Here is a 12,621-nt window from a genome sequence, read left to right on the forward strand (position 1 = left end):
CCCACATACATACACACACACATACATACACACATACATACACACATACATACACACATACATACATACACACACATATATACACACATACATACACACATACATACACAGACACACGTACATACACACATCTACGCATGTAACGGACCAGTATGTCGTGGTGTCCCCCAACTCTCTCGTCAGGAGTTGAGCGCCAGGTTCGGCAGCATCCTTCCCCCGGAGCGGCGAGCCAAGTCGCTCGACCGGCGGACGAGCGAAGCCACAATGACGGTGAGAGGGGTCAGGGGGCAGGGGTCACTCGAGGTGGCATCTGGAAGAGTCGATTGCGCTGGGTGAGACGCGAGCGCTGGATAGCGGGGGCCGCTCGCCAAGAAGGGCATTGGCGGCCAACCAAGAAAACAACCCGTAAATCCAATTGGTGGAACATTGGGGGATGTTTGGTGTTGGGTGGCAGCAGCAGTCACACGGTGCGACATGGCACGAGCTGGAGTGAAGTGGGTGGCGTGAACGGCTACAGTCGTTACGACCTCGTGACCTCTGAATCTATGTCATCGAGATGTTCTGGTACCAGCGATCACGGGCGCCGTGGTGGCTAGGAGATGTTATCTCCCTCGTCCGGTATGCAAGAGGTCTTGGGTTCGATCCCGACCCTGATGACGTCTGCTGTATATTTGGAGTTTGCGTGTCTCTCTCTCTCCCCGTGGTCACGTGGTTTCTTCCCTCCACGTTTAAAATCAACATCACGCGTTTAGAGTAGTTGTCTGCTGCCATAAATTTCCACATGATGTTAAGCCACTTCATTGAGCTATCAATTTGTGGCCAGGTCATTTCTGAATAAGAACTATTTTACAGCTCAGGGGGCCTTACCTGGTATAATAAAACTAGTTTACTTCATTGTATTCGACCTGCATGTGTGTGTGTGTTCTAGCCCGACCTATTGAACTTCAAGCAGGGTTGGCTCATGAGACTGGATGAAGATGAGCAGGTACCCGTCAATGTCCACCCTCTTACTCCATCGGTTACAAGTTTCGTGGTCGCTACATATTGGCGGGCAGGGTGGCGGCATAGCGGTTAACGCTCGTGCTGCCTCAGAGCAAGAAGGCCCTGGGTTTGATTCCCGACCCAGGCGCCTGTCTGTGTGGAGGTTTTATGTTCTCTCTTTCCCCCGGTTCTGTGTGGGTTTCGTCCGGGTTCTATGGCTTCCTTCCGTGGATAAACAAATAAGCTGATGTTGAGCGAATATCCTGATGCTGAAAATTACCTTCAAATTACTTGATTGAAATCACACACACACATGCACTTATGCACACCTGCACTTACGAATACCCGCACTTGCAAACACCCGCATTTACGCACACCCGCACTGATAAAGACCCGACTTACGAACACCTGTACTTACGAACATGTGCACTTACGAACACCCACACTGATAAACAACTGACTTACGAAAACCCGTACTTACGAACACCTGCAATTACACACACAACTGCACTGATAAAACCCAACTTACAAGTACCCGTACTTACGAATACCCGCCCTTACGCATGCCCACATTGATAAACACCCGACCTACAAACACCCGTAGTTACGAATACCCACACTTACGCACACCCACACTGATAAACACCTGACCTACAAACACCTGCACTTACGAACACCCGCACTGACGAACACCCAACTTACGAACACCCAACTTACGAACACCTGCACTTACGATCACTCGCACTGACGAACACCCAACTTACGAACACCCAACTTACGAACACCTGCCCTTATGATCACTCGCACTGACGAACACCCAACTTACGAATATCCGACTTATGAACACCTGCACTTAAGAACACTCGTATTGACGAACACCCGCACTTACGAACACCCACACTGACGAACACCAGCACTGACGAACATCCGACTTTCGAACACTCGACTTATGAACACGTGCACTTACGAACCCCCGCACTAAAGAAAAAACGCACTTACGAACACCCGCACTTATGAACACCCGACTTACGAACACCCGCACTTCTGAACCAGCTTTCATGAATTATTTCTTTTTTAACATTGACTAAAAGCGCGGCCTCTCACTTGAAAATCGAACCATGGCACTGTTTTGTTCAGCTGAGCGATCTCCACGAGTTATAATGAGTCGGCCTCGTGCTGGGAGTGAGTGTTTGTCTGTGTGTGCGGGCAATTAAATACAGTAGATTACCGGGTTCTGACTTGCGAACCGTTTGACTTACGAACGGCTCTCGGGAACGAGTTGCGTTCGTAAATCGAGGACTGCCCGAAATACAACAAGGGGAGAACGGAAACCCCACGCAGAACAAGGGGAGAACGTACAAAGCAACCAACGCAGAAAGGCGTCCCGGGTTGGGAATCGAACCCAGGCGCTTGTTTTTGCCGCGAGATAGCACGAGCGTTACCACCGCACCATCATCCACTTGCGTGCTTCTTTACTCTTCCCCCACACACGACATCGCCCTGTTTTCCCCGACTGGGATGTTTTTCCCCGCATTCTCCTCTCCCAGAGAGGCTCACCAGCTCAGAGGACGATTGTGAATTCGCGTCGGCCGTAATGACGAGCGGCGCATCCTGGAGCTTCCCGTTGTGTGATTGCTACGTTGTCTCTCGCCAGTGGCGGAAGCACTGGTTCGTGTTGACTGATGGCAGTCTCAAGTTTTACAAAGACTCCATGGCCGAAGAGGTGAGGTTTCTGAGAGTTGTTTATCTTTTCTGGTATACAGGAGGTCGTGGGTGCAATCCTCACCCTAACGATGCCTTCTGCTGTATATTTGGATTTTGTGTCTCTCTCCGTGGTCACTTGGATTTTTCTGCAGGTCCTCCGGTTTTTTCCTCCACGTTTAGAATCAACATGCCGTTTAGAGTATTTGGATCATGCTATAAATATCCACACGATAATAAGCCACTTTGTTGTTGAGCTGTCATTTGTGGCCAGGTCGCTTCTGAAAAATAGCTACATAGTTCAGTGGGCCTTATCTGGTAAAATAAAAATAAAATTGTGAAGTAAATTAGTACTCATCCCCAGCACCCTACTCCCAAGACTATTCCGTGAGATCTCTCAGTGTGGTCTGGGTCACTCACAAGGCCACTCCCTGAAACCTCTCTCGGTGTGGTCTGGGTCACTCACAAGGCCTCTCCCTGAGACCTCTCTCAGTGTGGTCTGGGTCACTCACAAGGCCTCTCCCTGAGACCTCTCTCAGTGTGGTCTGGGTCACTCACAAGGCCACTCCCTGAAACCTCTCTCGGTGTGGTCTGGGTCACTCACAAGGCCACTCCCTGAAACCTCTCTAGGTGTGGTCTGGGTCACTCACAAGGCCACTCCCTGAGACCTCTCTCGGTGTGGTCTGGGTCACACACAAGGCCACTCCCTGAGACCTCTCTCGGTGTGGTCTGGGTCACTCACAAGGCCACTCCCTGAAACCTCTTGGTGTGGTCTGGGTCACTCACAGGCTGCGCTTCCTCTGCCCCCAGGCGCTGGACGAGGACGGGGAGATCGATCTGACGGCCTGCCACAACGTCGCACCCCTCGACACGCAGAGGAACTACGGCTTCCAGATCCACGTGAGGGCCGCGACGCTCGTGCTGCGCAGTAAGAAGGGCCTGGGTTCGAATCCCGACCCGGGCACCTCGCTCTGCATCGAATCTTATTCCTTCTATTTACGGGACTCTTTTGCCGGTATAAAAATGATGAAAAGAGAATAGGCTTCACGCTTTCCAGCAATAACACAGGACGTGTTCAGGTGTTAAAACACCAAACAGACGCCTATTGCTGGAAGGGTAAAGCCTATTATTTCTTCATCACTTTGATACCGGCAAAAATTGTTCCTATAGATATAACTGCTTGAGCCGAAGCATTAATACTTTTATATTTGCATTGCCCTTTTGCTGTTCACCTTTTGGTGTTCTCTGGTCTAACACTGGTGGTGAGGCAAGGCCATCTAGGAGGCTCTCTCTCTCGTGCATACAGTGAGGGAAAAAAGTATTTGATCCCCTGCTGATTTTGTACATTTGCCCACTGACAAAGAAATGAGCAGTCTATAATTGTAATGGTAGGTTTATTTGAACAGTGAGAGACAGAATAACAACAAAAAAATCCAGAGAAACGCATGTCAAAAATGTTATAAATTGATTTGCATTTTAATGAGGGAAATAAGTATTTGACCCCCTCTCAATCAGAAAGATTTCTGGCTCCCAGGTGTCTTTTATACAGGTAACAAGCTGAGATTAGGAGCACACTCTTAAAGGGAGTGCTCCTAATCTCAGCTTGTTACCTGTATAAAAGACACCTGTCCACAGAAGCAATCAATCAGATTCCAAACTCTCCACCATGGCCAAGACCAAAGAGCTCTCCAAGGATGTCAGGGACAAGATTGTAGACCTACACAAGGCTGGAATGGGCTACAAGACCATTGCCAAGCAGCTTGGTGAGAAGGTGACAACAGTTGGTGCGATTATTCGCAAATGTAAGAAACACAAAAGAACTGTCAATCTCCCTCGGCCTGGGGCTCCATGCAAGATCTCACCTCGTGGAGTTGCAATGATCATGAGAACAGTGAGGAATCAGCCCAGAACTACACGGGAGGATCTTGTCAATGATCTCAAGGCAGCTGGGACCATAGTCACCAAGAAAACAATTGCTAACACTACGCCGTGAAGTTCTGAAATCCTGCAGCGCCTGCAAGGTCCCCCTGCTCAAAAAAGCACATATACATGCCCGTCTGAAGTTTGCCAATGAACATCTGAATGATTCAGAGGACAACTGGGTGAAAGTGTTGTGGTCAGATGAGGCCAAAATGGAGCTTTTTTGGCATCAACTCAACTCGCCGTGTTTGGAGGAGGAGGAATGCTGCCTATGACCCCAAGAACACCATCCCCACCGTCAAACATGGAGGTGGAAACATTATGCTTTGGGGGTGTTTTTCTGCTAAGGGGACAGGACAACGTCGCCACATCAAAGGGACGATGGACGGGGCCATGTACCGTCAAATCTTGGGTGAGAACCTCCTTCCCTCAGCCAGGGCATTGAAAATGGGTCGTGGAAGGGTATTCCAGCATGACAATGACCCAAAACACACGGCCAAGGCAACAAAGGAGTGGCTCAAGAAGAAGCACATTAAGGTCCTGGGGTGGCCTAGCCAGACTCCAGACCTTAATCCCAGAGAAAATCTGTGGAGGGAGCTGAAGTTTCGAGTTGCCAAACGTCAGCCTCGAAACCTTAATGACTTGGAGAAGATCTGCAAAGAGGAGTGAGACAAAATCCCTCCTGAGATGTGTGCAAACCTGGTGGCCAACTACAAGAAACGTCTGACCTCTGTGATTGCCAACAAGGGTTTTGCCACCAAGTACTAAGTCATGTTTTGCAGAGGGGTCAAATACTTATTTCCCTCATTAAAATGCAAATAAATTTATAACATTTTTTACATGCGTTTTTCTGGATTTTTTTGTTGTTATTCTGTCTCTCACTGTTCAAATAAATCTACCATTAAAATTATAGACTGATAATTTCTTTGTCAGTGGGCAAACGTTCAAAATCAGCAGGGGATCAAATACTTTTTTTCCCTCACTGTACATTTTTATCAAAGCACGTTTGGTTGCATATTTTAACACAATCATGATGTATAGTTAATGCAGACTTGACTATGCCTTGTGTCTGTTTGGTGTTCAAACATTTTGACACCTCCTGTATTTTTACCAGAAATAGTGAAGCCTATTTTTTTCCCCATCATATGGGTTGCCTCTGGGTTCTCCAGTTTCCTCTCATAGCTAATATGAAAACATACAACACAATTGGCATCTATGTATGTTGAACTTCTTACCGCACTGTACATAGCCAACGGTGCTAATGGGAGGTGCGGAGGAAGGACAACCGACCAAACACACAAAGGAAACATCCCACTGCTGGAAAATGACCTCAAATGGAATTCCACAGCAGCAGCGGTAGCAGCAGCAGCATCGCGAGCCTGACTGCCGACGAGACAGTTAAAAGTCGAAACCAGCCAAGGGTTTTCCCACGAATGCGTTTCTCGTCGAGAGGTGCGCCACCCACCCCCCTGCCACCGCAGCTGCCGTTGCTCTTCCACAGACCTCGGACGGAGTGTTCACTCTGTCGGCCATGACGGCCGGCATCCGCAGAAACTGGGTGCAGAGTCTGAGCAGCAGCGTCCGCCCTGCCACGTCGCGCCCCCTCGCCAGGTGAGCGTCCTCGCTGTGCTCCCGCCCCCGCGTCACTGTCCGAGGAAGATCGTGTCCATGCTCAAATGTGTGCAATGCACATGAGATGGGACGCATTCAGTCCATTCTGTGTGCTTGTCTGTATGTACATACGTTGAACTGCCTTCACACTTGATGTAGCCAAACGTGCTCATCATCTTGTTACTCGTCTTCAGTTTTCATTTCATTTCTTCATTTATTTGGTATAGCCCTGTGAGCCATTCGGCTCTTGAATCCGGTGCAACCGCAACAAACAAAAACATAAACAAGAAACATCTTAAAGTGACTACGCGCAAACAGAAAAATCCAGGAAAAAACAGCAAAGTCTTCCCGAAAAAGCACCGTATATCAATGCCGTGTGCAAAAATCCCAGTGGGATGCAAGTCAAACAATAACAACCATATGACACTTTAGATTAAAGTTATCACTCTAACTCTGTACTACAACAAACAAATATGGCTAAACCAAAACGTTTTCGAAATCACCAAAATAAAGCTATAAAAGCAATGTAACAGTGATTATAGGAACTGTGATTGACATTTAACAATAAACGATATACATAACATGTACTAACAAACTTTGCAGCCATAGCTGGCTGCATGACTCACTCCATAACAGCAGGAGTATCAGTAGGAGTATCAAAATTTGTCAGTGCACCTTTAAGATCAGCACACTATAATCAAAACTCAAGATCATACTTTACAGCGGTCATCTGGAGCGAAACATTTGATTTCAGGCCACTGAATAGCAGTGGCAGCTAGGGGTGTACAGCTCCTCAAGAGCAGTTTTGAGTGATGATCTCACAGGTAGTGATCCAAGTTGCAGTTTATTGGCGATATCATTCCAGACCCTGGGGGCATCAATAGAAAAGGACCTTCCTCCAGTATTTGTACGGCAATAAGGAATGTGAAGCTGGTAAATAAGCGAAGACCTTAGGTCACATTTGTTCTTCGAAACAGAGAGATCAGCAGGTACATCGTGAATAAATAAGATCTGATGCACAAGCCGTCGAACATTAAGATATGTTAAGTTTGACCCAATGTAGAGATCACAGTGGTGGGTCCTATATGGGCAGTTCAATGCAAATCTTAAGGCCGAGTGATAAATTGAGTTAAGCTTCTTCGGTACAGTACTGGGGGCTGATTTATACACGATGTAACAGTAATCAAGTAGAGGCAGTATGGTAGCTTTTATCAATTCCTAACGGAACATAGGGGAGAAGCAGTGCTTGTGTCGATACAAAAAAAAACTATTTTTGTCTTTTTACCAATATAATCAATGTGATCTTCAAAATTCAGTTTTGAATCAAGGATGACCCCAAGATACGTATAGATCTTGACTTGCTCTATTTGATAATTTTTTAAGGAATGTCATTGGGGAAAAATAACTTCCTGCTTTAGTCCTGGTGAGAAGCATAGCACCTTGGTTTTGGAGGTATTCAGGACGAGTTTAAGAGCAACTAGCTGATGTTGTAGTTTGTTGAAATCACCCTGGAGCTTAGCAATCACGTCATCCGGAGAGCGGCCAGTAGTAATCAGTATCGTGTCATCTGCAAAAAGATTTTTCCACAGCGACGCTCATGATTGTTTAGCGTTATGAATCATGATGTAGTTTTGCGTTAAACTAGGGCCAATAGCTCACAGGGAAGTCCTTGTCTATCAGCATTGCTTCAAGCTAGGCCTGAGCTCTGCTGATGAGACGCTGAATGTCTAAAACCTGTCCAGAGTTTGCTCGTGTCTTGAGCCAGTCCTGCTGAGGGGAAGGCTCTCCCACAAGGCCGTGCATTACCGATGGAGGAGGAGCCCGTCGTCCACTGATGTGCTTTGTAACGCACGGCACAGCATCGTGGCGGAGTGCGGCACAGCCGTGCCAGACACCGCGGCGACGCAGCGCGGAGGGGAACTGCCGCCCCCCGGTCCCTCGTGGCCTCTGATTTCCACCGCCGCCACCACCGCCACCACCGCCACCACCGCCACCACCGCCATTCCCCTCTTCGACCCGACGGGAGGCTGCCGAGGTCACGCGCGGCAGAGACGGAGGGACGGGCGCTCGCGCACGATCGACCTGGCCGACCTGCGGCCCCTGCGCGAGGCGCTGCGCATGCAGAGCCGCCGGCAATGCCGGCAAAGGGCCAAGACGGCGCTCATCCTGCCTCCCGGCATGGCAGCCCTGGCAGGGCCGGGTGAGCGAAGCGGCCTTCCCACCCTACGATCGTAATTGTTGTTTGCGAATGTGATTTGTTATTTTTTAACCTGACACGTGTATCGTTGGTAGTTCAATTGCAACATGAAATGTGTTCGAGGGACTGCGTGGTTTTGTTGTTGTATTTGGTGCGGTCTGGCAGGCGAAAGCGGCCCGCCGGCGGCACCGCCCCCGGGGGTCCGAGCGGCGCCCATCGGGGACCCCGGAAGGGATCCGCTCCCTCGGACCCCGGCGGAGACGCCCGGTGGGGGCGGCCCCCACCTCCCCCCCGCCCCGCGTGGCGTCGACGATGACGAGGAAGAGGGGGCCGGCGCCGAGGGTCCTCCGGACGGCGGAGGGGGGGCCCGGGGGGAGAGGAGTAGCGGTGCGGGATGGGACGGGGGGCCCTCCGCGCCTGGGCCCGGGCACGGCCATGACGAGATCGAACGGCGCTGGGCGCAGGTGACCGGTACCAGCACCGTGTTCGTGCACGTGGAGGCATCGGCGTGGCCGGGCCGGGCAGCTTTCGTTTAACCGGAGCCAGTTCCAAAAACGTCAACCGACCGGCAACAAATGACAGCGTTGTGGAAGACGCGATGCACGGAGGCAGCCGAACTCGAGGCTGTCACCTCGCTGAATGAAGTGGCGCCAGTTTTTGGCACTGGCAGACAGTCGAGAAATTGAGAGCAGTTTGTGTGTGTGACTGTGTGTGGGCCTGTGTGTGGGGCTGTATGTGCCTGTGTGTGTGGGGCTGTGCGGTAGTGTAGTGGTTAGCATGCCGCGCTCCGAACTCGGCGACCCGAGTTCAATTCCCAGACCAGTGACGATGATCTAAACCAGCCCTGGGTTTACCCGAGGTCGACTGAGCCTCAATTGAATACCTGGTGTGGTGTATAAACATCGCCACTCGGGAGACAAAGCCGGTCGAGCGTGGTGTGAGCCATCTACCCCCTCGTGTGCTGTGCCAACCCTCGTAGGTGCTGCTCGCTCACCGCACTTGTCCCAACAGTCTGTTAAGGCTCCACGGCGGAGCTTTGTCCTTGGGGATGTGTCACCGTGCTTGCAGGTGGAGACAACCCCTCTGCGGGACGACAAGCAGGTGCCCATCGCCACGCTGGGTGGCGGGCAAGCGCCCATCGTCACGCTGGGTGGCGAGCAAGGGCCCATCGCCACGCTGGGCGGCGGGCAAGGGCCCATCGCCATGCTGGGTGGCGAGCAAGGGCCCATCGCCACGCTGGGTGGCGAGCAAGGGCCCATCGCCACGCTGGCAGGTGAGCAAGGGCCCATCGCCACGCTGGGTGGCGAGCAAGGGCCCATCGCCACGCTGGGTGGCGAGCAAGGGCCCATCGTCACGCTGGCAGGCGGGCAAGGGCCCATCGCCACGCTGGGTGGCGAGCAAGGGCCCATCACCACGCTGGGTGGCGAGCAAGGGCCCATCGCCACGCTGGGTGGCGAGCAAGGGCCCATCGTCACGCTGGGTGGTGAGCAAGGACCCATCGTCACGCTGGGTAGCGAGCAAGGGCCCATCACCACGCTGGGTGGCGAGCAAGGGCCCATCGCCGTGGACTCCCCTGGACTTCCTGCATCTCCTCCTCCTGGTGCCCCCACAGAAGACTTCGTGCAGCTCCTGCAGAACGAGGTGCCGCCCCCTTCGTTGATAGAGAACGAGGTGTCGCTCTCCTCGTTGATACAGAACGAGGTGCTGCCCCCCTCGTTGATACAGAACGAGGTGTCGCTCTCCTCACTGATACAGAACGAGGTGCCGCCCCCTTTGTTGATACAGAACGAGGTGCCGCCCCCCTCGTTGATACAGAACGAGGTGCCGCCCCCTTTGTTGATACAGAACGAGGTGCCGCTCCCCTAGTTGACACACTCACTCACACACACTCGCTCACACACTCACAGTCTCACACACTCGCTCGCACTCATTCACACTCTCTCTATCTCACACCCACACTCACACACGCTCGCTCACACATTCACTCACACACTTACAGTCTCACACTCACCCACACTCACTCACGCTCGCTCACACACTCACTCACACAGTCGCTCACACACTCACAGTCTCACAAACTCGCTCGCACTCATTCACACTCTCTCTCACACCCACCCTCACACACTCACGCTCGATCACACACTCACTCACACTCACTCACACATTCGCTCACACCCGCACTTACTCACACTCACTCACACACTCACTCACACGCTCGCTCACACACTCACTCACACACGCTCGCTCACACTCTCGTGTCTTCCCCCCCTCCGTCCAGGTGGAAAAGCTGAGGGTGAAGCTGGAGCAGGCGGAACGGGAGCTGCGGAACCTGCGGGTGAGGGCGATAGCACCACTGGCGAGGGAGGTAGCGTCGTGGGCGCTTGAGCGTGGCAATGACGCTCGGTCTGGTGCGGTGCCGCAGGCCGGCCACGAGGAGGAGGCGGAGGAGGCGGTGGCGTGGAGCGAGCCTCTCCCGACGCGACCGTACGGTGCGAACGGCGGGTCCGAGATCCGTCGCCGTGAGGGCGTCCGCTCGCCAGGGCGGGCGACGCGGCGCCGCCGTCACCCTGCCGAGCGGCGCGGCCCCGAGGACGAACCGGCGCTCGCAGCGGAACGGCGCCGCTCGGCCACGGCCGAACGGCACGAGCGGGCGGCGCCGCAAGGGGAGAGCGGGGAGGAGAGCGGGGAGGAGGGGAGGTCGGCAGGGAGCGCCGCGCCGACGGGCGCGGAGACGGAAGCCTCCGGGCCGCCCGCGTGCAGCGCGGAGGCACGGCGGGCGCCCGGCGCGGGCGCGGAAGAGGGGGCGAGGGAGGCCCTCGCGGCGGAGTCCGAGCCGCCGCGGCCCGGCGGCGGAGAGGACGGCGCGGTGGGGGAGGAAGGGAAGGTCCGACGCCACGCCGAGGTGCCGCGCGACGCTCCGAGGGGGCGCGGGGCGCGGAGCGGGGACGTCGAGGGGCGGCGCCGCGGGTGGCCGGGGGACCCGGAGGGCCGAGAGGCCGAGGACGCGGGGGGGGCGGAGCTCGCCCGGCTCGTCCAGGAGCTGCGGCGGCGTCTCGGGGAGGCCCGGACCGAGCTGCGGCGCCGCCCCTCCCCCCACGAGGTGGAGGCGGAGCGCCTCCAGCACCGTGCCGACATCGAGACGCTCAAGGTGACGCGGTCTGCGCACGTGCCGCACGCGTGTGGCACGCGCGTGTGCCACGCGCCACGCATGCTTGGCCCCAGGCGGGGGTGGGGGGGAGGGGAGGTCCGTCAGGGGCAACTTGCAAGTAAATTAATCTAAAAACGATCAAAAAATATTTTACCTGCTTGTCACAAATGATAGCTCAACGAAGTGGCTTATCAGCACGTGGAAATTTACTACAGCCAAATACTGGACATTCGCGTCGACTCAGAGAAAAATCCATACGACCAAGGGCACAGAGAGAGACATGCAAACTCCAGATATACAGCCATCAGGGTCAGGATCGAATCCACGACCTCCTGCCTACCAGGCAAGAGAGATATCTTCTTTGTACCGCGAAAGGTTTTTGAAATATACAGAAGGCCTACCTATCAGGGGACCTTTCTGCCAGTATAAAAATATGAATAAAAATAGTCTTACCCTTTCTGGTGTAACCCGCCCGCCCTGTCCCTCTCTTCCCATGATCGTTAGGAGGGGACAGCCCGGTTAATAAGTAAAAATAACAACAATAATAGTATATAAGTGGATATTCTGCGTTGTGTTCTGCGCTCCTTCTGATAATCGGATAGCTCCGCCACCAAGGGACATCAGAGGGTTGTGTAACTGCAACTCTTTATTTCAAAGTATTCTTCTGAAGAGCATTCGTGCATCTGTAATTATGACGAGTTGCACACAAATCAACCCAAATTCACACCACCTCACTGCTTAACCCCTGCACTGTACAGTGTCGACCCGAATCTATATAGGTGCCCTGTACCCTGAATTGATTACAGGTGGGCGTGGCCTACTGTGCACTCACATGACTCTATGGGTCCAAACCATGGTCATTATTACTTAACATTCACAATTTAACTTGTGGTTCATTTACATTAAGCCTATAATGGCTACACTGGCAATACAATAGGTGTTCAGATGTTCAAACACCAATGAGAAACCTTTTGCAAGTTATCAAGTCTGCATTAACCACACACAGTACTTGTGGTGAAGATGCATGTGGCGGTTATCGTGCTACGCCACAAACCTGGCCACC

At 53.0% G+C, this 12,621-nt stretch overlaps 1 protein-coding gene across 3 annotated transcripts in view; it reads left to right on the forward strand.

Moving 5' to 3' along the window:
• Window positions 1–12,621, forward strand: part of MPRIP (myosin phosphatase Rho interacting protein) — a 56,075-nt gene that overhangs the window by 34,233 nt on the left and 9,221 nt on the right. For 2 of the 3 annotated variants that reach the window (XM_076069838.1, XM_076069837.1), the window contains exons 9-18: window positions 184–270; window positions 929–985; window positions 2,636–2,704; window positions 3,493–3,582; window positions 6,104–6,213; window positions 8,073–8,413; window positions 8,576–8,874; window positions 9,479–10,051; window positions 10,689–10,745; window positions 10,833–11,558. In XM_076069838.1, coding sequence (XP_075925953.1) covers window positions 184–270; window positions 929–985; window positions 2,636–2,704; window positions 3,493–3,582; window positions 6,104–6,213; window positions 8,073–8,413; window positions 8,576–8,874; window positions 9,479–10,051; window positions 10,689–10,745; window positions 10,833–11,558 — 2,409 coding nt within the window. The remainder of the gene's footprint in view (window positions 1–183; window positions 271–928; window positions 986–2,635; window positions 2,705–3,492; window positions 3,583–6,103; window positions 6,214–8,072; window positions 8,414–8,575; window positions 8,875–9,478; window positions 10,052–10,688; window positions 10,746–10,832; window positions 11,559–12,621) is intronic. The other variant, XM_076069836.1, reaches the window with a different exon arrangement.

The sequence above is a fragment of the Petromyzon marinus genome, chromosome 26 (genome assembly GCF_048934315.1).
Source record: "Petromyzon marinus isolate PM22_M1 ecotype Great Lakes invasive population chromosome 26, UKy_Petmar_22M1.pri1.0, whole genome shotgun sequence".
Lineage (NCBI taxonomy): Eukaryota > Metazoa > Chordata > Hyperoartia > Petromyzontiformes > Petromyzontidae > Petromyzon > Petromyzon marinus.